The 26,210-nt window shown below is 55.8% G+C and overlaps 1 protein-coding gene across 2 annotated transcripts in view; it reads right to left on the reverse strand.

Moving 5' to 3' along the window:
* Positions 1 to 4,417: 4,417 nt before the first annotated feature.
* Positions 4,418 to 26,210, reverse strand: part of KCNC1 (potassium voltage-gated channel subfamily C member 1) — a 41,819-nt gene continuing 20,026 nt past the window's right edge. The window contains exons 2-4 of one of the 2 annotated variants that reach the window (XM_081099592.1): positions 14,769 to 15,702; positions 7,802 to 7,990; positions 4,418 to 5,803 (exon numbers count right to left, since the gene is read on the reverse strand). In XM_081099592.1, coding sequence (XP_080955718.1) covers positions 5,739 to 5,803; positions 7,802 to 7,990; positions 14,769 to 15,702 — 1,188 coding nt within the window. In that variant the 3' untranslated portion in view covers positions 4,418 to 5,738. The remainder of the gene's footprint in view (positions 5,804 to 7,801; positions 7,991 to 14,768; positions 15,703 to 26,210) is intronic. The other variant, XM_081099593.1, reaches the window with a different exon arrangement.

A 26,210-nucleotide genomic window follows, 5' to 3' on the forward strand; every position in this document is an offset into this window, starting at 1 on the left:
AGCAGCGCATGCCTCTCCTGGGATTTATCCTCAGGGCCCAGAGCGTGTAGCTTTTGGTTCAATAATATCCAGGCACCCTGGATACCTGGGCAGGAAGAGGTTCTTGTCTTGATGACTAGGACCAAGGGAGGAAGGCTCTGGAGTGGGGGGAGGAAGTGGAGATGAGTAAGTGGAGGGGAGACAAGACTTCTGGGAAGACCTGGGGCAGGCAGAATCTAGAACTCACCGTTCTGAAGCTCTCAGAAGACTGGTGACTTCATCTGAGCCAGGCGGGGCTCTGGAGCTAGTCTGTGTGCTACAGTTGCCAAGCTGTGTAGTTTCAGGTGGGGGCCAGGCCACAGCATGGAAGGGGGTCTGCAGGGATAGCAACATCAAGACCCTGCCCCCAGGCCCGAACCTCTGCAGGAAGAGGGCCCTCAGTGAAATGGGGATGGGCCAGACCTGGGCCACGGGCGTGCTGGTGGCAACGATGGCTCTGGGGACAGACTTCCTCTCTTTGCTGTGACTGGCAGCCTTTGGCCAGAGGGTTTCAGAAAGCAGCTTTCCCTGGGGGACTGTGGCAGCGGCCCCAGCTAGCCAGCCGGGCCTGTGCGCATCCCACACCGCCTTCCCTTCGTGACTCAGGAGAGGGTTGGGCCTGAGGGCTAGGCCCCGATGGCTTTAGGAAGTTACAACACCCCAGGATATCAAAGCAGGAAGATCTGAATGATCTAGCTAGCCTCATGGCCTCACACGGCTTCATTAGAGCTCTAGGAGTCTCCTGAGAACTCAGGGGCCGCCTGGTGGGCTGTAGCTAAAGGAAGGCCAAGTGAACAGAGATCCGGGTCCCCACCCTCCACCTGGTTCACAGCAGCTTTATTTTAATCTATATTATATATTAATTAGACTTCATATAAGATTTCACTTGACAAGGAGTCCTTGAGAAAGGTTTAAAACGACTGATGTTATCCAATATTTTTATTGTTCATGTGGAAAAACAAAGGCCTAAAAAGGGGAAGTTACTGTCTCAAGACCATAGACCTTACTCCTGGCCCTGGGTTCTGATTGGGAGGCGACCCATTCAGGGCCTAGACAAGGGGAGGCAGAGAGAGGTAGCCCTAGGACAAGAGTGGGTCAGCTCAGGAGAGTGGGGATGAGGACAACCCTGTGGCCTCCCAGGCCTGAACCTACAGGCTACCACACCATTGGCTGGCCTTGAGTACCAATGCACGGAGCCCTGCTCCCGGTACTGTACCTGGAAACAAGGCTGCCCGGGCCAGCAAAGTCCTTGTCCCCCTCTCCTGGAACCAGTAAGGCCAGTGGGGCCCCAAGCGCTTCTGGAAATGGGAGGAAGGACATCGCTGTGCACTCTGAGCTTGTCTTTCCCAGGTGACCAAGTCCTCAGAGGTGACATGATTGATGGCCCATACTGGAGCCAGCACACCATTACTGGCTAACACCCACAGGCTGGGTGGTCTGCATCTGACACACAGGCCAGGGGGCCATCCCACATGGGATGGTGTGTAGGCCCATACCTCCGAGACAGGGTTTCCATGCATGAGGAACCACCACACCCTCTCATAGCATGGCAGTGTGAGTTCCCCCTACCTCTTTCAGCACCTGCTGGAAGAAACCCAGTCCCATGTCCTCTCAGGCTGAGCCCTAAAGCCTCTTCTGAGGCCTGTGGGCACAAGAAAGTGTCTCGGGGCACCTTCCCAGCCTGAAACAAGGGTCAGGTGATGCAGCAGCCTGAGCCTCAGCCCCTCACTCAGAGCCTGAGTCAGACCCTCTTGGAAGCACAGGGCACAGTTAGTCCACATGGAAGGATGAATGGCACCACAGGCCGTCCCATCACCACCAGTTCCGATGTCTCGCCCCTCCTAACAGTGGCCAACAGGCTTTCTTTACGGTAGTTCATGGGGTGGATCTGGTGTGTGACTGAGCACTCTGGGGGTGGAGGGGTGTGAGGGGCTTTGACAGTGTCTCCCAGGTTATTTTCTGAGCCCTCTGATCCTGTTGTTCTTCTCAGACCTGTAGATGTTCAAGCCCATCCTTCCTAAGAGAGCCCGAGCTCTTCAAGGGCCAGGACCAGGGCTAGATGGATTCTGGAACCCTTTCTCCAAGGACGGGTCCTGCTGCAGAGCAAGTGCCCATCAAATGTCAGTGAGGAACTTGTCCCTACGCCTTTAGGGTCACCATGGAATGGGCAGGTTAAGATAGTAGGAGCTACGACCCCCTCATCCCCACCCATCTTCTGCTCTTATTTCTTACACATGTTTGATGACTGTGCTGTGGATGACATAACCATTTCACAGGCAATGTCAGTATCATCCACCTGGTTAGCTAATGAGCCACAGGAGTCAACATGAGAAAATACCCACTCATTGTTAGAAATTACATTTTTTTCCTGATAGACTGAGTGAATTAGTCCTCACAGTCCTCCATGTGAGAGGAGGAAAGGAAAATGAAGAGGCGGGACCCTATTGTGCGCTCACAGGTCTTGGGTCTTGCCTGAGAATGATGGTTAGTGGGGTGTTCACCTCCTAACCTGCCACACACACTCCCCCTCCTGAGGGCAGGTACCCCATCTTGACACACCCACCACCTTTGGTCCCAGTGGGCCTTTAGGACAAGACTGCTTGAGCCTGTGCTTGGGAAGGGTGAATCCAGGCCTGGAGCTCAGAGTAAAGCCCTCCCCAGGCCCCGCACACCTACTGCTTCTGAGTGAGGTCACATAGTGATCAGTGGAAATTGGGAGTTAGCCGGTGATTGGGAAGTGCTGGTGAGGGGTGGAGGGAGGGAGAACCAGGTCCTACAGTGCATATGAGTAGCTGCTGCAAGTTCAGAGTGTCCGAGTGACTGGAGCACGAGGCAAGTGGGAGCTGGGAGAGGAGGCCTTGGTAGCCAATTTAAGGTAGCCAACTGCCCTCTTAGGGCCACAGGGTGTCTAAGCAGGGGAGTGAGGTGGTCAGATGTGAGTGGAAAGCTTGGAGCATGTGAAGTGGCCTCTCGGTCACACCCATGGCACTTCATGAAGGAGGGCAGGAGGCCAGGTCCCGAGGGTCCTGGGATTTGGGACTGACAACTCTAGTGTTCCTATTAAGTCTACCTCCCGCTTCAGGAAGGGACAGCTTAACCCAAGCTCTGGAGTCAGACCGCCTGGGTGTAAAACCGTGGCTTCATCATTCATTGGCTGTGTGGCTCTGGCCAGTTACACTGTGCCTTATTCTCTTGCCTCCACAATGGGCATGTTGAATTATTGTGGGCTCTCATTGGACAACTTTTCTCAGATGCCTCACACATAGCAGGTGCTCAGTGTATGTTGATCTCCTTTCCCCATTAGCTCTTGTCCCTGAAAACCCACATTCCAAGTGGCTTTGTGTTGAGTCCCACCTGAGCCCACCAGAGGCACTTCCTCCAGGGGGAGCCCAGGGAGAGGGCATGTGACCTGCCCTGCAGCAGCCCAGGCTGCTTGGCTTCTCTGCCCTGATGCTTATGAATGGCTGTTCCATACACAGGGTAGATCTGCCAGTCCTTTGGCTGCAGGAGCCCTGGGCAGAGGCCTTACTGTACTCACCACCCCACGGACCCCCATCTTGTGGTTCCCAGGCCTCACAGGGCACCAGGAAGTTGAAGCAAATGCTGAGAGGAGATGAGAAACTTTTAGATAAAAACTGGGCCCCACCTTCAGCCCCCCCCTTTCCCCCTCCCCCCCCCCCCACCTCATGTGATCATTGGCTCAGGGTCAAGCTGGGAGATGTCAAGGGAACTGAAATCAAGGGGAGACTGACACCCACTTGTTTGTGGCCCTGGGCAGATCACTCCCCACTGTGGGCCTCCATTCAGAGGCTGACTACCATGACAGCTAGGAACTTTTCCACCTGAGCGTTCCTGGATTCCCTAATTCCTGGGAAAAGAATTGAAACCCTATCCCCCACTCTATCCCCAACCAAAACCAAGTGAACAACCCAAGCAAATGGAGATCCCTAGGAGAGGGCCCTACTCTCTTCCAAGACACCTCCAGGCTGAGGGAGGGGTATGCATAGGATGCTCCACCAGACTGGGCCAGCAGGGTAGGGCACCCAGACTTGTCAGACTCCTGTCTCTGGCTCCATCAGACTCAAGAATGTCCTAGGAGGAGGTGACTGTGGTCTGCACGGGGGGAGGGAAGGGCGTGGGAGTGAGTGACATGGCCAGATTGAAGGAGTCATGAATGTGGCATGACTCACGGAGAAGTTGCCGCGGGTGAACCCCTGGGGGATGCGCTTGTCTCAGGTCAGGTCCTGCATGCCCGTCCTTCCTGAGGGCAGCCTCCCTCCCCAGCCAGCAGGATCTGCAGGGCGCCGTCTAGAGAGCAACGTCTTCCTTAGGGCCTGACCAGAGGCCCAGAGCCAAATTGCAACACTGACCGAGGCAATAAAAACCCAGATCCGTGCTTCATCTCGAAAGTCAGCGTTTTATTAGGGAGGGCCGGGGCCCAGGGAGGGAGGGTGTTGAGCTAAAGCAGCATTGCTCTCTTTCCAGGAAATGCTGCGAGCTGCAGCCAGAGCTCGAGACGTTGCATTTTTTTTTTTCAACTCAAGCATGTGTTTTTCAAAAATATCATCCTTCCCCACCCCCACCCCCCGCCACTACTTTTAGAATCAGACCAATGCCAAGTTACTGTCCTCTGTGTCTTTTGGGAAAATACTATATTTATTCGAGATGCAGACGTGTGTCTCTGCAAACCTCCCATTGCTCCAGGAAAACAAATCTGCTTTAGACTCTACAGGAACCATGATACAAAATTTATTTCATGCTAGAATTGCTTTGCATAACATTGGGCATGCAGTTTTTACTCTGAAGTACTAAAGTGCATACAATGCCAGGTTGTGCCTTAGTAACAGAGGAGGGCCGCCCCTCCCGCGGTCCTGATCTTCCGGTGCTCTAAAGAGACACGTGGGAAATCTGTACGATGTTGGCTATTTACTATGAATGATTTGTTATGAAAGTTGGTCACGCTGGATCTACACACCGGAAGAGATGAGAGAATCGACCTAGACTAGCCGCTGTCAGGGGTCTCGGGCGACGTCCGCGGGGTCACAAGCATGCCAGACAGGGAAGAAGGCGGCAGTGCGAGTTTCCATACTTCTATTTGGAGCAAAGTTCTCAGTTTCCACGTGAGAGATGATTATGAAGGTGAGGTCAATATGACCGATGGATGACTGACCGACTGCCCTTTCGGGAACCCTTTCTCTCGATCTCGAGTACAAAAAGGGAAGCAATGTGTTCCCGTCCCCCCTTTCCCTCCCTCCCCCCCCCACCCCCCCGAAATGTACAGGTTTCTATTGAACGCCCTTACAGTCTGGCTCCAATGAGAGTAAAAGTAAAGAGCTTTGAAAGAAAATAGAGGACTTCTGTGTTTTTCTTTTCTTCGTTGTTGTTGTATAGGGTCATCACACAGTTGCAGGGGGTGGGTGGGTTTGGCTTGCTGGGTTTTCTATTTTACTTCATGCAAGTCATGCTAAGGAACCCCTCCACCCCCCCTCCCCCAGTAAAATAAAATTTTCAAAAAATGAAAAGAAGGAAAAGAAATCCTCTACGGTCAGTTACCATTTGGCCGTAGAAAAAGCTACGTCCGTCCTAGTACAATGCCTGGGCCACTCGGACTCGTCCGGCAAACCTGCATGGCGTGAATTTACTCTGTCCGAGGGTGAGGAGGGGCTGCAGGTCCACCCAGATGCTTAATAGCCACCAGTGTCCTGGGCCAAGCCGCCTGGTCAAGTCACTCTCACAGCCTCTGTCGGCATATACTTAGCAATGACAGGGCTTTCTTTGCAAAGATCTGTATGTAAAGAATACAATTAACACTTGAGCGTCTCTTCTTGGCTCTCCCATCCCGCTTGGTACTTAGTTTTTAAGGAGGAGGAGGAAAGACAGAACAGCCGCATGCAGAGGCAGGCAGGTTCTTCTCCAGCTGGCTTGGTTTTCCCATGCAGTGAGCCAGCCCAGCACGCCTCTTCCTCTCCCTCCTGGGGACCGGGGAGAGTCCCTAACTCCTCTCCTACTCTGCACATGGCTTATGGCCTGGAGTCATCCTGAGAAATCAAGTCCTTGGCGGCTGTCCTGACTCCACGAGAGCAGGGCTGGGTGGATGTGGGTGGGGGCATCCCCCCTTGGCGCCTCCCAAAGACTCTGGCACCCAGGCCTCTGGGATTGGGGGGTGGGTACAGGGAGAGAGGGCTCCCTCTGCCCCACACTCCCTGAGCTCCTGGAAGCACAGTAAAGGACTCTCCTTTCTGCTCTCCTAGGCCACACAGATTGGTCCAGCACTCAGGGTGGAGGAGGCAGGCAGCCCACGAGACCTTACCAGGTAGAGCACAGCCCCTGGGACAGTACCTGCTTCCCCCTCACTCCCCGGCCTCCTGCCCCTGTTTCTGCCTTCTAGAGCCCCCCCGGGGGGGGGGGGGAAGCCAGCTGCATTGGGCCTATCCATGGAAGGTGCCAAGGATGGGCCCACCCCCTCCCAGGCCGGCAGCCCTCCGCCATGCAGCACCATGCGGGGAGCGCTATGCCGCGCTGGGGTCCAAGGGACCCCCAGGCAGGGCCAGGAAGCAGGGACCAGCCTGGGTTAGGTGGGCACACTAAGCACCAGTGACCAAGAGGCCTTCCCACCTCAGTGTAAGCTCCACCCCGCCCCCTCCCCCCCCCCCCTCCGGGGTTGCCCTGCATTTTGATTTCTGCATTTTCTCCCCGTGTATTGTGGAACCACCAAATACTGGAGCACTTGTGAATGGCCACAGGCTACAGCAACTGTTGCTCTGAAAAGCCAACTATTGCTGCGGCCCAGCCTTCTCGCCCTGGTCAGCATGCATCCCACGTGAGCGTGAGGTGCTCCCAGACAGGCACGAGCTGCCCGGCCAGTCCGCTGTGCTGAGGATGGCTTTCTCCGCCTCTGGGCCCTGGGCCGCTGCCTGGAGCCTGGAGCTAGGGTGCTCTGGGCTCCCGCCCCAACCTCTCTCCAGCCCACGCTCAATCAAGCTCTTCCCCAGGTGTCAGCCTAAGATAAGGATCGGGTAGAAGGAGTCCTTGAGCAGAAGCCTCCGCAGGGCTCAGCCTTCACCAACCACAAGGGGGCGCTGACCACACCCGGGGCCAGGCTAATCTGGGTTGGGGATGGAAGGGGCTGCACAGAGTCCCACGTTAACAACCTTCTCTTGGCAAATTCTCTGTCACTAGCAATATTCTGACTGCAAGGACACGCTTCAACCTCAAGCCTGAGAAGGAACCCCAAGGCCTGAAGCCACCTTTTTCTTCATGGTTCCCCTCCCAATGGTCTGTGGATTCTCTCTAAAGGATGCCTTTTCCAGAACATGGATCTTGGGTGGCTAAGCCCACAGGGTCGTGGCCAGGCCCATCCCGTTGTCCTCCTCAACCACTAGATGGGAAGATCACTCTGCCTTTTGGGTCTGACCTGCCTGCCAGACCAGCCTGGAGCAGTCGAGGCTCCTCCCAGCACCCCTGGGTACCCCTCTGCTTTTAGGGTCATGGCCCGTAGTCAGCCAGCCTGTCCCCAAGCCCTTCCTATCCCTTACGTACCGATCTTTAATATCAACCCACAGCTGCCTGGACCTCACGTTCTCGCTGCCAGCCTACATCCCACTTAGGAGAGAGGAAGTCAGGTCCCGAGGGGCCGACCCTGGGGGCTCCTTCTGCTCCCTGCCCCCCATCAGTGTGCCTGCCTGCCCCTCAGCGCCCCTCGCCCGCCACCCCGCCCACCCATCTGCAGGAGCGGGAGGTGAGGCGGCCCGGTGGATGCAGTGCCCCAGCCTCCTCTACATACCCTTTCTCATTCCTCCACCAGGTGGGCACGTGTACTCCCCAGTTGATAAGAGGAAGCAGGGTCCGTATCTCTCGCGGGTGCCCGAGCGCGTAAAGGGCAGGCCCTCATCGGGAGTGAGGGCCTGGTCTATGTGGGGGCAGTCTTCGTTCGCCAGCGCGGCCTTCGCCACCTCCCCATTCAGTTTGGAATCTTCAAACATATAAGCAGAAGCTATTGAGACACTGAAAACTGTTTAGTGGGGGAGACAGGCCGGAGGTGGGGCATTGGCAAAGGGCAGCCCATCCCTGAGAACCAAAAAGTGAGGGGCCACGGAGGGAGGCACGAGGCTGGGGTTCCGGCTCATTCAGGCAGCCTACGGGCTGCCCACAGTGCTGCGAAGGAGGGGCTCCTGGGTTTGCTCAAAGTTTGCAAAAAGATGAGTTGGCGGGCCCAGCAAGCGCGGTGCTGGGGGCTGGGCCCAGGGCCCAAGGCCCAAGGCTGGGCCGATGAGACAGATGGTGTGGATGCGGACATGGAGGAAGGGCCAGACACAGAGCTCAGGGAGAAGACAGACAGACATGCGGAAACACTGCAGTCCAGAGAGGCAGCCTTTCCTGAACCCTCTGCTGCTGACCAGAGCTGAGCGGCCTCCCATCCTTGTCCAGCTCAAGCTTCTCTAGCCCCATCCAGACCCCACCCATCACCTCTGCCTCAGCCCCATTTGGATCCATCTGCTCACTCACTCCACGCTGCCCACCACGCACATCCTATCTGACCACATAGCCTGCCCGCCCCCCGTTGTATTAATCTGGTCACTCTGTATGCCCTGCCCCCATGCAGACTAGGCATGGCCACACAGCCTCCTCTGTCCCAATCTGACCAGTCAATCCGCTCCACCCTCCACAAAGGCTTAGGCTGGTCATTCAGTCCGCCCTGAGGCCCACACAGACCAAGCCAGTGGCTTCCACTGCGCTCCACACCAAGCAGGCCTGGTCAGCTCGCACAGGCACGACAGGGATGTTTGCATGAGGCAGTGACAGCGGCCATGAATCAGGAGGGGCTCCCATTCCTCTGTCTCCTCTCAGCAGCATCCCCCGAGAAGCAGAGCAAATGGATGTGTAAAGACAACAGCAGCGGATGGACTCAGGTGGGAAGGCAAATCTTGGCCTCTGTGGTAGCCTGGGAAGGAACCTGGGGGGCACCCTTTGGTGGGGAGGGCAAAGTGTGGCCAGAGTAGGGAGCTCACCCTCTCCCAAGTCCAGGAGCATCACCATGGACACCTCTGGACCTGGCGGAGGTAGCGCTGTCTGGCCTCTGCCCCGCCCACCACTCCTGGGGACTGAGCCTGCCCCACGCACTCTGCCCTCAAAGCAGAATCTTCCTGGCCAGGGTGGGGCCCACTCAGTCCCCACAGTGGGCACCCTGGCTTTCTCAAAGACTTCCTCTAGGGTGAGAGCCTCCAGGGGAGACAGACCCCACCGTGAGTGGACCACAGGAGGGGAGGCACTTGGAAAGACTACAGGGGGGAAAGCTGGAGACAGTCTCCTCCCGATTTGACCCTCTTCTGTGACCCTGTTCACATCATGTAACTACACGCAGAGGTGATCCTCTTCCGCGGGCACACGCTCAGTATGCCTGCGGGCGGGATCACGGCCGTGTGCACATCATGTCACTACAAAGAGGCAGTCAGTCAAAAGTGAAATGGACCAATCAGGTTTATTCGTAAAGCAAATCCAAAAAAAAAAATCCCATCATAATTTTGGAACTTAAAAAGTCTGCATACAAGATGGAAAGCAGTTCACGTACAGTGCGTTTCTCCACAGATCCCAGGGGCTCCACTTCCCGCTTTACGCTGAGCCAGAAGGGCCAGTTACCAAGGTAACTCTGACACCACGTGACCGGGGCTGGGCCTCTCTGGGGGTGGGGGGCTGCCTAGCACTTGGGGCGTGTCTGCGGGCACACACCTGTGCGTACAGACACGCCCGGTCCTGCCTCCCACCCTGGCTGGCCCCTGGCTTCCCTCCCAAGGATCTCTGGGCTGAGGGAGGAGGGTGATGGGGAGGGGCGGGATATAAGGGAGGAGGATGTGGAGGAGGGTGTGAACGTCGGGGGCCCATAGAACCCTGCACACATTTTCCTCCAGGGGAAACAGCAAGTCCTCCCAGCAGCGTCTCCATCTGGGCCATCCTCTGTCAGTGGAGGTGCCCACAGCCTACCGTTCTTGCCCAGGGGCAGGTCAAAGGTGGAGGGTGGAGCCCGAGACTCCTCTGGCTCTGAGTGCTTCGTCCCCACCCAACGGCTCTGCCCCCCAGCACCAGGCCCCTGGAGCATCCAGCTCCCACAGGCTGGTTTTCCCTGCAGGGAAGGGAGCGGGGGCAACTGGCAGGGATCCCTGGGTGGGTGAGCTGCGCACCCTTCCTTCCCTGAAGGGACCCCAGGACACACCTGGGTCTGCTTCTCTCAACCATGACTTTGAGGAGGGGCTATAATTGGGTGAGAGTGTTTAGGTCTTGTTCTGTAAGGGAGCCAGCCTCCCTGGGCTGTTGGTTTATCTGCAGTTTGGGGTGCTGTCAGAAACGGGGAGCATTCTCCCTCCCCAGCTCCAGAGGGGCGGCTAGAAGAGAAACAAAGGAAGGGCCAACTCTCCAAACCTGGGGAACCCACGCCAAAGGCCAGAGGGTCAGCTCTTCCAAGATTCCCCCTCTGATGCCCTCACCCCCGCCCCCTTGCATGAGATGGCCACCAGGAGCCTTGGTTCCCACCTGCTCCCCAGAAGGTGGGGAGACCTGCCTCCCCGGCCCAGGGCCCCTCAGCCCCACTAGCCCCGCGGCTTGCGATGATGAAATGGCAGCATGGGCAGCGGCTCGCAGAGATGGTTTCCAGGCTTTGAAATGGGCTGAGATAGATGAGCGTCCGCGAGAGGGTCATTTTTTTTTAAACTTTGGAGCAAGGAGAACCCGGTGTCAGGGCCCTCAACCAGCAGGGCTGGCTTTTTCGCCCTCGTCTCCAGGCACCACCGACGTACTTACTGTTCAGACCAGCAGCGGGCGCCGGGGGCGCACACAGGGCTGGGGCGGGGTGGGGGGTTGCTGGGCATTTCCTTGGGTTTAGCTCCAAGGGGTCTGCCCAGGAGGGGGATCAGGGAAAAAGTCCCAGGCTATCGGGGGACAGTCTGTGAGAGACAGGAGCAGAGTACAGTCACGAGAACCGGCACAAGTCATGCAACGAAACGAGGAGAGAAAAAGAGAGAAACATGATTAGTGAAGAGAGAGAAAAAGAGAGAATATGAAAAACACAGAAAGAACACCAGGCTTGGCCCTCAGAGTTGCGTCATTTTTCTGATCCTTCCCTCTTAGCCCACTTGGGGGCCACACAGACCCCACACGGGCCCCAGCTGCCCACCCTGACCCTGTATCTGAGCAGAAACTTGATCAGCTCATGCAGAGGGGCCCTGCCCACCCTGCCTGGTCACCTCTGCCCCAGGGGTCACTCTCCCTGCCCCGGGCTAGCACCACTCCCAGCCCTCTCTGCAGACAAGCACGGGAAGGGAGGGCCGGGAGAGGGGCATGTGGACTTGCTGCTCAGGGGACAACCTCCCACTGCCACCCCACAGGGGACCCAGAGACTGCAGTGAGCTCCCATGGGGGCCGGGCAGGGTCTCCGCTGGGGCCTCACTGCAGCTCTGTGTGCCTGTGGGCAGGAAAGGGGTCTGGCCACCACCCCTCCCCCGGGCAGGACCCCCTGCTCACCTACGGCGTGACCCCGTAGTCTGGACACCACATCATAGAGGACTGACCCACACCACAGGAGCAGAGAGGGACAAGACATACGTGAATGGACGTGAGCAAGTGAGCTGGGCCCCCTGGTTGCAGAGGGGAGCGGGGAAGGCCCTTTCTGGGAGAGAAGCAACTTCTCCTGGGCTATGAGCCCCAGGCAGCCTCTGATGATGTGGGGTGACCTCCTGGCATCCCTCTGTAAGGTCCAACAGCCCCCCAGGCCAACTGCCCCCAACACTGAGGCCATGCCAGCCATGGTACAGAGGAAAACACCAGATCATCCTTCACAGACAAGGGACCTGAGGCTTGGGGAGAAAGCAGACGTAGAGGGGAGGGAAAGGGGCTGCTGGCAGGACTGGGAGGCCTTGCTGGAGTCCCAGGGATCCTGCCCTGGTAGGGGAGGTGCCCTCAGAGACCAGCATTCGGAACTCAGCCCATCCCAGCTTCTAAAAGAGGAAATGGCGAACCCCGGGTTTCCCTGAGGCCGCTCCACTGCCCCTGGGGGTGGAGTGAGGCTGGAAAGGCCTGGGGTGCTGCATCTCACACCGCTCAATCCTTGCAGGGCCGGTTCTCCACCCATATTTGCCTTCCTTTCCTCTGGCCTCCCCACTCACTCATGAATGCACCCCCAGCTCACGCCCATCCAGGTGCATAGCTGAAAGCAGAAAAGGAGGTGAATGGGAAGGGACTCAGGGAGGCAGAGATGGGGACACACCCCGAAGGACCACACCCCTCTCAGTGACAGTAATCTGGGTCTCACATGCCAGCTGTTGGAGGAAGGGGTGTTCTGGTGAAGCTCAGAGGGGGTCTCAGAATCAAGGCGGGTGGGTCTGGACATTAAAACAGCACCGGCCGGGGAGGGGAGTACTTGGGAAGGGCGTAGGGATCCAATGTGGGGAGGGAGGGGAAAGGCAGGAGGAGGATCCCGGCAGCTGGGCTCCAGAGGACAGGCTTGGGAGGGCCCAGAACACCTTCTCAGCCACAGAGACGGCTCCTGCCAGAGCTCTGGGTTCCTGAGGCCCAGGGCCAGGGCCAGAGGCTGCAGGGCAGGACTGCCATGGCCGTGGGCCTGGGGGATCCCACAGGAGTGCATGGGCTTCCCAGGTCTGGTGCAGCATGGGAAGAGGGCTTGTGTCCCAGGACTGGCTGGTGTACATGTCAGAGCACAGTCTGCTCTCTGTGTGTGCGCATGCGTGTGTATGTGTGCATGCATGTGTGTGTGTGCGTGCGCTTAGCACACGAACAATACTGGCATTGTCAGGGATGAGGACAATTGGTGCCTGACTGGAGTGAACTGGGGATCCTTGACAGGGTGGCCTGGGCTCCCATGCTTGGGGCACCGATATGGAAAGATCCAGTGTAGGGGAGATTGACGGAAGGGCCAAGTAGCACCATGGTGATGCCACTCAGGCTCAGCTCTTCCTGAGGGGCCTGGAGTAGAGCTGGGGGCTAGGCCAACCTGGACCCTCTCCTAGATCCCCAGGAACTTTCCTTGTCATGGTGGTGGCTCCTGAGGTCAAATAGCTGGTTAACCCAGAGCAGGGAGGTGGGGCAGGAGCCATGCCTTAGCAGGGAAGCCCGGCTCCCCTCTGGCTCCTATTCCAGTTCCTGCCACCCTCTGGCCCAGCCCAGGACACTAACCAAGTTCCTTTCAGGTGCCTATGGGAATCCCAGGAAGGGGAAAGGTATGGGGACAGGAAAAGGGGCTGGAGAGCCCCAATGGGCAGAGAAGTGGGCCTTGGAGGTACTGCTCTGGGCAGCATAGCTGTGGAATAAAGCCGGATCGTGAGCAGGATGGGGCGGTTGGGTAGAGAGAGCATCAGCAGGGAGAAAGAATCAATCATACGCTGGGGGAGACCACCAAACCTGGGGGAAACTTGCTCATCTAGGGCTGAGCTAGCCTGCAGCCCCTGCCAGACTTTGGACCCGGGATGTCCCTCACAAACTAAATGCTACCTATCACTCATTCAGCCCCCTCACCCCACGGAGCTTCACTCAGTGCTGTATTCTTCTCTGGGTCATCCATTCCCTTGAAATCCCTGTGTCCACAGAATAAGTCGATGGTATTCCATGGGTAGAGGTAGACTATGGGCTTTATATCTTCGGACCAGAGCCCCGTGATCAACTTTATGTGCTATGTGCAGGTTCTCATAAAACTGAGATAGTCCCATAACGAACCACTAGCCATGGAATATTAGAATATATCCCACGGTGACTAGTATTGTTTCATGCCCCCCTCCCCCTCCCCCCTCCCCGACCCCCACCGAATTCATGGGAAAGTGGTTGGACACTGGCTGGGGTGTCATGTATTGCTGCTGCAGTCCCTTCCATCGGAAGTGGGGAGAACCATCGGTGGGAGGTGGTGGCTGGTCTGTAGCGCTTTCGCCTAAGCTGCCCGGGGTGGTGGCCCCGCTAATCCTTTGCTCACCAGCCACTTCCATCAGAAGACCTTCGGAAACTCCCACTCAACCATCAACCCAAACAGACAACGTGAAAGCTAGAGTCACTCCAACAGTTTCTAAAGATAAACGCTAAACTCTAGAGTGATGGTAGAAGATGAGTTGGTTCAGCATGCTATGGGGAAGTAAGCTTGTTACGGAGGGCTGGAGGCATCTCCTAGGACACACCTGGAGCCAGGCAGCCCGAATCAGAGCACGAATTCTACTCGGCTATGGAGACAGGCTCTGTCGGGGGTGAGCATCCTTGCTACTGCTTTTGCAGGTACCCTCCTGCCAGACCCCATGCACCGCTTGTGCCGTCTGCACAGCCTGAAGGGAGCCGTGTAAAGACCCAATCAGAAGCTGTCTGCCATTTCCAAATCACGCCCACCCCCGCCCGGCCCGGACACCAGGTCAGTGGCCTGAGTCAGAGACTCACGCTGGACTCCTGCCCACCGAGCAGCAGCTCCCGGGCTCCTGCTAAGAGAGTCCTCGGCAACCTCGAGGGCCACGTCGTCTCTTCAGAACCTCATGAGACCAGCGCGTCAACCTCCTTACCCGGGGCCACCAGTGAGGTTCCTCTAGCTGGCCCTCGCCTCGTGAACTTGGCTGCCCAGCATCTCCCTGGGCCCCCAGGCTCCACACCTCAAGACTGAGTGTGGGGGTCCGGGGTTGCCCATGGAACTAAGGAAGCAGTCTGACTGAATCTGAAATCATCGCTACAGGGGGCAGAGGTGAAAGGTCAGATCGACATGCCTCTAAGAGGTTTCCTACCTGCTCTGTTAATTTCTAAAATTTCTTCCTGGGCCAGCGGGCATGTGTCACTCTGAGTACTGTGGTGTGGAGAGTTTACGACAGATTTACAATAATTGGGAGATCCCAGCTGCGGCGGCCGTGGAATATGCTTCTTTTTTTTCTTTGGTAGTTTCTGCTTAGCCATGGCTAAGGAGTAGTACATCCCGAAATTGTTCACGATGACGGGCACGGGCATGGCGATGGTCAGCACGCCCGCCAGCGCACACAGTGCTCCCACCAACATCCCGGACCATGTCTGCGGGTACATGTCTCCGTAGCCCAGTGTTGTCATGGTGACCACGGCCCACCAGAAGCCAATGGGGATGTTCTTAAAGTGGGTGTGCTCACTGGCACTGGGGTCATTGGGCTGGGCCCCTATCCTCTCAGCGTAGTAGATCATGGTGGCGAAGATCAGGACGCCCAGGGCCAGGAAGATGATCAGCAGTAGGAACTCGTTGGTGCTGGCGCGGAGCGTGTGGCCCAGGACCCGCAGGCCCACAAAATGCCGGGTCAGCTTGAAGATGCGCAGGATCCGCACGAAGCGGACGACGCGCAGGAAGCCCAGGACGTCCTTGGCAGCCTTAGAGGACAGGCCGCTGAGGCCCACCTCCAGGTAGAAGGGGAGGATGGCCACAAAGTCAATGATGTTGAGCGAGTTCTTGATGAACTCTACCTTGTTGGGGCAGAAGACGACACGCATGAGGAACTCGAAGGTGAACCAGACCACGCAGACGCCCTCGATGTAGGTGAGGAAGGCCTCCGTCTCCGCTTCCCGGTAGTAGCGCACTTGGGTGCCATTCCGAACGTTCTCGATCTCCGTCTTGTTCACGATGGGGTTGAAGCGCTCGTGGGTCTCCAGGCAGAAGGTGGTGATGGAGACCAGGATGAAGAAGAGGGAGGCCAAGGCCACATACTGTGGGGGAGAAACACAGTGTCAGAGGGCAGGCCCTCCCACCCAGAGCAGAGAAACTGGGGGTGCCTCTGTGTTGGGTCCAGTCAGATGCCAGGTCAGGGAAGACGCCAGCACAGTGACCCTGCCAACACAGGGCCAAGCGAACAGGCCACTTTTCCTTCCTCCGGGCACGGGGTAAGGGCGCTCAGGGAGTTAAAGGGTTGTGGCAGAGATTCCTTTGTTTTCACAAACATGTTTCCTTTCCTCTTGGATGTGCAGCTAGCCTACATTTCCCAGCCTCCCTTGGGTTAGATGGGGTCAAGTGACTGAGTTCAGGCCAGTGGACAGTGAATGAAAGGAGTATGCATTAATGCCAGGTCTGCCAGGTCTGGCTCATAAACCCTTCCTACTCAATCTTCTATGCTCTTTCTTCCCCCTTCTCCTCTCCCTCCCCGCCCCCCCCCCCCTTCCAGCAGTGCCACCAGGAGGAAGGAGCCTGGGTTCCTGAGAAGAAACACCACTAAATATTCTCATTGAACTATTACTTGAATGGGAAATATACTATTTTATTAAGCCACCGTGGTTTGGGGTGGGGAGATTGGTTAAAGCATTTAGCCACTCTGACTAATAAAAATGACCAACTTGCTGGGCTAAAGTTGGCAAAGAAATGAGAGGGGGCAGCTACGGTGGTATCTGGCCACATCTCCCATCTTTCGTCTGTACTTCACTCGCGGAATCTCTTTCAGGTTCTATCCTATCTAGATCTAAAGAAGATGTTCATCTGCCTCAGGGCCTTAGATGACTTTTTTTTAACTGTTCCCTCTATCCTCCTAGGAACTCACACACCCAACCTGGAAGTGAGTTCCCCATCCTTGGGGGTATTCAAACAGAGGCTAAATGATCATTGTCAGAGATACGGTGCCAGTTCTGGCATCAGGAGGTGAACTGGACAAGGTATCCTCGAAGGCACATAAACCATAGTGTCTGCTTCTTCCCTGCTGCCTGCCAGACCCAGGGTAGGGGTGTGGGTGGGAGAGAGGAAGAAGCTGTCAGGATGCTGGGGCTTTTTAAACATATGTGAGTACCTGCTTCTCTCAGACCCCATCAGTGAGAAGGAAATGGCTAGAATATCCCAGTCTGTCCAGAACCACCTGCTCTGTCCCTGAGCTCCTGGAAAAAGGTTCAGGAGACCCTTTGGTTTGGTCTGGTGGCCCCATATGATGACCCCTTGAGCTTCTTGAGCCCACAGCAGACATGGGAATCCAAGGAAAGAGAATCAAGTAGCTGCCTGAGCTTCAAACCAAGACTGAATTCCAGGCAAGGTCTCTTCTTACAGCCCCCAGGTGGGTCCCCCGGAACTCTAACAGACCATGGCCTTCTTAGGCATTGCCTGGGCAGGTGGAACCCTGGCCAGTCAGCTCTCCTCCAGGGGCCCAGCAGGTCAGTCTTGCCCGCATGTTCCTGCTGCTCCCCTTCCCTCTGGACCCTCCTTCTCTCCGCTTGGCCAAGACAGACCATGGCCGGAGGCAGGCCTGGGCTACAGGCTGGAATAGGTGACACTTTTGGTCCACAGAGGCACCCTCATAGATAACTTCAAGGAGTGCCATGGTCTCACCCTGTATCTTTAGCAGGAGGCAGCCATGCTGCTTCTAGTGATTAGTTTGCATTGACGCCCACCTCCACCTGTTGTTTTTGGGCTTTTTTTTTGGGGGGGGGGGAAGGGGGCACACTGGAAGTCCCAGAACAGCCCAGTCTGGTTTGACCATGGCCCTGAGACCTGGTACCCAACTGGAAGGGATCTAGAAGCCCAGAACTATGTGGATCTTCCAAGCCACATTCTGGGTGGGGAAGGGGAGAACTAAGGGGAAGGGACAAAGGCAGCATTTCAGAATGTCAGCATAGAGAAGCCATCAGAGATTGTCTGACCCAAGACACTACCTGCTACAGATGGGGAAGCCTGTGGCCCAGAAACAGGAAGAGATCTGCCCCAGGCAATCATTATGGGATGCCGATAGTTCTGAAGGCTTAGAGCTCTGAACAATTTGCAAAAACTTTATCTAGACTACCAGAGACTGATCCCAATGCACTCTTCATCCATTCACCTCTGCTTCCTTCATTTTATCTCCCATTATCCATCTTTCCTTCCTTCCTTTTCCCCTCCCTTCCATCCACACATCATTCACCCTTTTCCCTCCTTCCCTCTCTCTCCCTCCTTCCATTCCTTCCTCCATTTTCTCCATTTCTCTCTTCCATCCAACATGCATGCATCCATTCTTTCTTCTTTCCCTTCCTCATCAAGCACCAGGTTATGCCCAGCACAGAGGGGAATCCTCAGGGAGGAACCCTCAGGGAGGATTCAGCCCAGGCCTCAGGGAGCTCCTTGCCCAGCGGAGAGTAAAGGACACTCACAGAGACAATGCGGTGGAAAGGTGAGCCCCTCAGCCCTATGAAGTGGTGAGGCTTGGACAAGGCAGGACAGGGTAGGGACTTAAACCAGGTCTTCCACCTCCAGAAACAGCTCTGCGAGGGTCCGGACAGTGCCGCCCTGGGTCACCACAGAGGAGGACCAGGAAAGCAAAGTGGAAGCACCTGGCAGAGGTACACTTCCAACCCAGGTTTACCAAGCACTTTCCACACCAGAGTTGCCAACACTCTTGGAGCTAAAACATCCCTGTCTGCTGGGTATTTGGTCCCAGGTTCCCTCTGGAGGGCCTCGTCTTGGAGCTTGGCATTCACAGCCCACACTCCCCACGGGCAGGTCATGCCCCAGCCATACCCACTTCCCTGGCCTTTGTGAGAGAGATATGCCAAGAGGTAGGGCCCATTGTACCCGTGGGCTCCCGATCCTGGGCGATGGCAGAAGGCAAGAGGCACCTCTCCTTGCTGCCCCACCAGCCATGGCATCACCCTCCTAATCTGACCCACATCCATCCTCCTCTGTCCCCTCTGCTTATATGTGACTCTCTCTCAACAGGGCTACTGCCACCAAAGCTAACAGGTTTTAGGCGTCAGTCTTGGCCACCAGTCCAGCCTCCAAGCCAGAGGGAGCGACTGGCTGGGATCCCAGCTCTGCATGCCGCCTGCCCACGCTGCCCACAGAGAAAAGCCTGACTCCACAGCCGGGCATGAGCTGCTGTGCCCTGGCCTCCCCGACTTCCTTACATGCACCCAATGTTCTTGCCAGATGCAACTCTGCCATTTCTGACCCCACACCTCCGTGTCTCCCCATCTCCGCATCATCACACCTGTTGTTCCTTCCACCAGAGTGTTCCTGCCCATCTTTCTCTGGAAAAACCCTTCATCCTTCAGCACCCCAGGAAGTAGCCCTTCTCCTGGGGCGCCTTCACCAGGTGGGGCTCTTCATTGAAGCTGAGACCCTTATGAGGCAGCAAATAAAGGGACTCCCCAAGGAGCCTCTACATTCACCCCCGGGAGACAGCCAGCCTGTCTCCAACTCCGCTCATGAGTGCCCAGGGAGGCTCATGGGAACAGCCCAGACAGGGCACTGATGTCCCAGGAGCCGTCTCACTCCCAGGTGCCCCACAGGCGCCTAGAGCTGTCAACCCATTTGCTCCTCTCACAGGACAGGTCTTGATGGGGAAAATGAGGCCCAGAAAGAGGTCAAGTCTTATAAAAACTCGGGGAGGAAAAAATCCTTGGTTCTCGGCCATCAGCGGAGATCCTGTCTAGATTCCTTCCTCTCTGGGCCCCAGAGCCAAAGGAGTGGGGCTGGGGTGGACAGCAGCAGCCAGGCCTCGAGCCAGACACAAGGCCTTCTTCCCAGGGAAGCTGGCAGAGGTGGAAGCCGGCCTCCCGCCCTGCCTAGGCTCCCTGGTGCCTTCCTTCTGGCCTGAGCTGCCGGCAGCCTGGTCCTTTGTCACAGGCAGAGCCCCAGCAACACCCGGGTGCAAGTGTGCTCTTAGGAGGGCTGTGGAGGAAGGTGCCTTGGTTGCTCAGACCACATTCTCCGAAGCCTAGAGACTAGCAGGGCAGCCACGGTGCACAACCAGCGCAAGAGCTCACATCCTGCTGAGTCCCCGGCTCCCTTCTGTCCAGCCTCGGGAAGCTGAGCTGAGCACAGGAAGGAGAGAGGAGGACGCTGCCCAAGCTAAGGGCCTATTCTGCGCCTTAATCCTCACACCCAGTCAGACAGGTGGCTGTGCTACGTTGTGCCAAAAAGCGAACCCAGGTGCAGAGAGGTTCAAGGACCAAATGTCGAAAGCTAGGGATGAAGCAGAGGCTTGGACCCGAATCGATCTAGCTCCAGAACCTAAGCTCTTTCCACCACTAGAGTGACCACAGCTCTTGGGGCTAAAAACACAGTCCTGTGCACTGGGGAGCTGACCCTGATCATGTCTGAATGGTTCATCTTGGAGGTTGGCACCCATAGCCCAGACTATTTGAGGGCAGGCTATGCCCATTGCCAGTGACGAGAGAGCCGGGATGCCTGGACCCACAGGCTGGAGCCCAGCCACGCCTGAATGGCTCTTGGGCCGCTTTGCCCAGGACTTGGTAGTGCCTGGGGCTAGAGCAGCCCCGGGGGCTGGCGTGCAGCCACACCTTGCTCAGGGAATCAATGCTGACAGCAGCCTTGGATGGTCTAGCCTGCATCCCCACCTGGCCCACTTCCTTGAAGACTCAGAAGGCAGGTGGAAGATGACTTCAACTTGTTCAAGAAGTTCAGCCAGAGGGAGGCGGGGAGAGTTTAAGGGGAGGGGAGGATCTGGGATCAGTGGACCCCTAGCAGGGAGGGAACCTCTGCCTAGCAGACCCAGGGCAGCAAGCCTGGGCTGTCGCTCCCTGTAGGGGCTGCAGGCAAGGGCAGGGCTGCACCCCATGTGAGCTGTCTGCCTCCCAATCCCAGTCACCCAGAGGACAGGGAACAGTCACTCACAGACCACAGGCACACAACTACCCAGAGTACACACCTCACCCATTACCTAAGCGCATACACTGTGCCTGTGGCCACACAAGCTACAGCACAGTGTCCCGCCCACACACACACAGAGAACACAGGGCCCATGGAGCATACTGAAACATATCGCCATACACCAAACACACACACCCAGGTGCTGCACTGCCGGGTGCACTCCCTGCACGCTCCACACAGCACTCCCGCGTGTACACTCAGAGCATACGGAGGATGCAGAAGTGGCCACCACACAGCACACCCACTACAGATACAAGAGACCTCGGCATTGCCACTCAGCCGGCCCCTCCTCTGCCCACTGCACCCCCAAGGGTATGACTGACTCAGTGCCTGTCTCTCCAGCCCGCCTCGCCTCTGCCCTCAGCCTGCCTCCTGATCTGATGGTGCCAGTTCCTGGATTGCCCATCCCTAGGGCCTGCCCATCATCAACAGGCTTCCTGGTTTCCCGCCACCCACCAGACCTGTCTCCTTTCCCCAGCCCAGCCCTGCAGCATCTGTGCCCCCACAGCCAGGATCCAGGCCAGCTGTGAGGCCAGTCCCTCCTGGGCTGCTAGCTGGTGAGGGGGCACAAAGGGAGCTGTCACCCAGCCCGGTCACCTCAGCGACCACCCTGTGAAATTTCAAGACAGTAATAGGCAAGATCTCCTGATAATGCAGCATAAAGCCAAGCCAGTAGTTTCTGGCTTTTTTCCCCCCTAGAACCAAATCACAAACCATGAGAGACCCACCAATTGTGTTCTAGAAAGTGTAGCCATGGCAACGAAGCAAGGCATCCCATTTCTATAGTAACCAGGGTGGTGAGGCTGTTGGCTGTAAAGTCAAACAAACCTACTAACGATCTGTTGACTTAAGAAGATGTTTTATAAATCACCAAGTTATTTTTATCGTAGCCCCACCCTTGAAACTATAAATCAGAAAGGCAATTTACTATCTATTAAAATGACCAATATGTGCAATGACTTTCATTTATAAATTATTTATGCCGCAGTCATCTTTAAAAAAATTGTACTTGCTTTACAGAACTGTGCAGGGCGGGTTCGCTGTGGGGATCTGTGTTCTTGCAGTTTATTCCAGAAACAAGGCAATGGCGGGACAACGTCCTGGTCTGGCCACACACTCACCCTGTGACTCTGGCACGTTCATTCCCCTCTCTGGGCCCCGGTGTCATCACTGGCAAAGTGAGAACTGGACTTGGTCCCTGCTGAGAGGTTTCAGGCAGTGGGGCTGGTCGGGGAGCCCTGGCTGGGCTCCAGGCCCCGGCCCCCAGAGGCTCCAGGTCAGATTTTCCGTCTAATTAAACCTGCCCAGCGGGGGTGTGCGGCGTTTGAGTCAATCTGCGTGGAGTCAGTGATGCAGAGCAGGCGGGATGGCCAATTGGCCTAAATAAATTGTCAGTTGAGTTGAGTTTGGAAACCGAATTAGACTCGTCTGCCCTTCCTTGCGCTGGGCGTGCCCACAGTGTGTGGGGCTGGTTGAGGGTGGGGAGGAGGGGAGAAAAGGGAAGGGGGCACTTTGGGGTCGGGTCCCTTTTAGGGTCCATCAGTAAATGCCCCCACCATCAACTCCAAGCAGCCTGGCTGGGTCCTGAGGATGCCATCCGGGTGTCCAGGTCCTGGCCCCCATTCCTTCTCACAAGTCCTCCCTTCTTGGCACCCAGCGCAGGGAACAGTGGGTGACAGGAGCTCCCGTGGTGCTATGTGGAGGGTGTGAGTGTGTGTGGGGAACATGGCTGTGTGGGCGTCGGTTTGGGAAAGTCTGTGTGCTGGGAGAGGGCTGGCGGGAAGGGCGGCAGTGTGTAAACGTGGAGTAGGTGTGTACCTGGTGAAGGCATGTCACCCGCCTCTGTGACCTGACTGGAGGCATGTGCAAGGAGCCCAGACTCCCCAAGAGGTAAGAACCCACTTCACTGAATCCATGATTCATTCTCACCACCCTAGACCCAGGTCATGCCCAGAAAGGGCTGCAGAGGTTCCCATGTTGCTTCATTCCAAGATGCACATTTTGGAAATGCAAATATGTCATGAAATGTACACATCCGTAAAACAGTATTTCTTCCCATTTCCCCAACATGCTGTTATTTGACTCATGGCATGTCTTAAATCGGCGGCACCTTGGACTTGTGAACACATGGTCATTAGAAACCCAGAACATCGAGATAGAGAGATAGAGGAGAGATGGAGAGGTAGAGAGGTAGAGAGATAGAGACAGAGATATATAGAGAGAGAAGGAGAGAGAGAGAGAGAGAGAGAGAGAGAGAGAGAGAGAGAGAGAGAGAGAGGAGGCCCTCAGAGGTTTCTGGTGCAAAGGCCGCCCCTTGGGCAGACGTGGAGAAATGGAGGCACAGCGAGGGAAGGGACCCGCACAAGGTCACAGAGCTCTCAGGCAGAGCAGAGTGGAAAGCCAGGTTCTCCGGAAGTATCAGTGCTGGGCTCTAGCTTGGGGCTCCCTTCATTGCGGCCACTGAGCCTTTGCTTAAAACGCCCTCCCAGGCCTCTTCGCTCCCCAGGTCCTGTCTGCCTTCTAGACCCCAGGTCTGAAGCAGCTCGAGTCCCTCTTGTCAAAGGAGGCCGCAGCTGGAGCAGAAATGGTGGGACCCTGAGTTCAGACCAACCTGAGTTTGGGGGCCTGGCTTGGCTGGTGACCTTGGGCAAGTCACTGGCCCTTTCTGAGCCTTCATTCCCCCTATCAAGGGATAGGGAGGAGGTGGGTTAGGATTCCCTGCCTCCCAGTAGCTGTGACAATGAAATGAAATAATACATAGAAAATAGGAAGGAGCTATTCAAACACATTGTTTCAGTCCCCACGCAAACCTCCCACTCTGACCTCCAGTGGGCCTCCCACCTGGTCCTTTCCCAACAAAACGGAGAGCTTGGGATCAGTGCCTCACATGCAGGAGAGCCGAGAATCTTAGTCACGATGGGAACCGCTGAGCTGGGAGCACCTGGGACGGGGGCAGATGTGCCCCCACATCACAGAACAGCACGACTGTCCTTCAGAGAGCCTCCGCCCGCCCGGCTCGGCCCAGGCGGCTTGAGTGAGCCTGAGTCCACTGGGCTCCTGCCTGGGCCTGGCTGAGCAGCACGTGACCAGTCTGCCCAGCCCCATCCTGGCGTTTGGGATCGGGACCAGATGAGACCCAGTGCAGGCAGCTCTGATGCCCAATGAACCTCATCGTCCTGAGACAACATTAGGGGCTGGGGAGCCGGCAGTGTAGTGGAAGGGAAGAGTCCTGGGCTTGGCCTCAGAGGCCTGAGTTCGAATCCCAGCTTTGCCACTGGCTTATGATTGCAGGCAAATGACATCTTGGAGACTCAGTCCCTTTATTCTTCAAATGAGGACAATGATAATAACAGACTCCAGGAAGGAAGACATTACTGAGGGGCCTGGAGGAGCAGGTGGGTGTCTAGAAATTTTCCAGATCCAGGGCAGAATCCTGGGGCAAGAGAAACCCCAGGGCTGCCAGTTCCCTCGCACACTGGGATTCACACTGGGATTCACACTGGGATTCCAGGAGTGGAGCCAAAGTTTTCCTCTACAAAAATCCAAACACAGCATTTTTGCCTCCCAGCATTTTGAACATTATTAAAATCCTCACTAGAATTATGGTGGTGTTGTTGTTTTCATTGATTCTAGAGAGAGAGGAGGGGAAAAGGAGAGAAACATTGATGTGAGAGAGAAACATCGATCAGTCGCCTCCTCTATATGCTCAGACCAGGGATGGAATCTGCAACCTGGGAATGTGCCCTGACCAGAAACCAAGCCCACGACCCTTTGGTGCATGGGACGACTGCTCTAACCACTGTACACACGGGCCAGGGCCCATTAACATTTTAAACCCGGAGAAATACTAGTGTTCCATACAGGAGATTGCTCTTCTGGTTCACCCCTTAGATTGGTGTGTGTCTCTGGGTGGGCTTGTCTGATGAGTTAAGGAACCCTATGTATTTCCTTGCCAGGGAGCTCAACTAAATTTGATGCTCACCTCTGGACTAATCTTTTACCAGGGTTTGGGGTATCACTATTTCTTTTCTATTATTCTTATTTTTTCTTTTCTTTTCTTCTTCATTTCTAAGGGTTCTGTTGTAGGTGTGTCTCACGGGCCTCAAACATTTTTGTGCCGCTATTTGGGATAAGGAATAGGTGACGGAGATGGCCAGGTCAGGAAGTGAGTAGGAAGGCATCCCATATGGGTACACAGGCCTCCCCCGGGGGCAGGTCAGTAATGGCCGCGGTGGTAGCCCTGAGGCAGATGTCTCTGCTGGTGACCACCAGTGAGAGGGGCTCCTGAGGCCACTTGTTCTGTCTTTAGACAGCTCTAGAGACATGCTTTTATTCCTTGTTTGTCAACCTCCCCACCCTGTGATCCCAGTTCTGCTCTATGCAGTCACCAAACACACCGCTTCCCTTCTTCTCCGCGACAGCCCTGCCCACAGCTGCAGGTGGGCCTCCGACCTCAGCCCTGAGCCATCCCTGCTGCAGACCAGGCCTCCGCTTCCATCACACTCCCTGTCTTGGGCCAGCTCCCCGGCCTGGTTCAGAGCCTGCTTTTCTTGAGCACTCGCTGTGCATGACTAAACGCATCACATGCTTTACCCTTTTCAGTCCTTACAATCCCCTTGGTGGCAGGAGTGTTTAGCTTTGTTGAGCCTCACTGTCCTCTGCTATCAGGTAACAATGACCGCCATTACCAACATGATCTCATTCATCTTTAAAAAAACCTCTCTAAGGGAGGTATCATTTCCTCCATTTTGCAGACAAGAAAATTGAGGTTCAGAGTGATTACGAAGTGCAAAACCTCAAAAACCCACACAGTTCGGAAGTGATAGGCAGAATCTGAAACCAGGCTGTTCTGACCCCAAACCACTATGCGCTACAGCTTCCACTTGCAAATCTCTTTGATACACACACACACACACACACACACACACACACACACTACCTGGGCCATCAGCAGATCTGTCTTGATTGTCCCCATTTGACAGATGAGAAAACCGAGGCTCCAAGCTTCATGGTATGTCCACTAGAAACCCACTGGGAAGTTTCCCCTGTGCCCATTTGCGGTTTTGCATCAAGTCAGGGGTCCTGACTCCCAATAGGGTATGCGTGTGTGTGTGTGTGTGTGTGTGTGTGTGTGTGTGTTGGGGGGAAAGGAATAAAAAAGTGACCCAAGAGGGACAGCTCAGGGAGGGCAGTGGGCACAGCCCAGGTAGGACCACAGTTGACTGTCACCTGCTCTCTCACCAACAAATATTTACTCCTAGTCCCAGGCCTGTGTAGGGCACTGAGTACAGAGTGAACCAAACAGCCACCTGGCAGAGGAAACTATTTATGAAATAACCGTACAAGCAAATACATACCTATATGAGGTGATGAGGGCTTCAAGAATGCACAATGCATTTGATGGGAGAATATATATATATATATATATATATATATATATATATATCCTGATTTCAGAGAGGAAGGAGATGGGGAGAGAGAAAAAAACATCAGTAATGAGAGAGAATCACTGATCAGCTGCCTCCTGCATGTCCCACACTAGGGATTGAGTCCAAAACCATGGCATGTGCCCTGACTAGGAATCAAACCCTGACCTCCT

Source organism: Myotis nattereri, assembly GCF_964212035.1.
Source record: "Myotis nattereri genome assembly, chromosome: 9".
Classification (NCBI taxonomy): domain Eukaryota; kingdom Metazoa; phylum Chordata; class Mammalia; order Chiroptera; family Vespertilionidae; genus Myotis; species Myotis nattereri.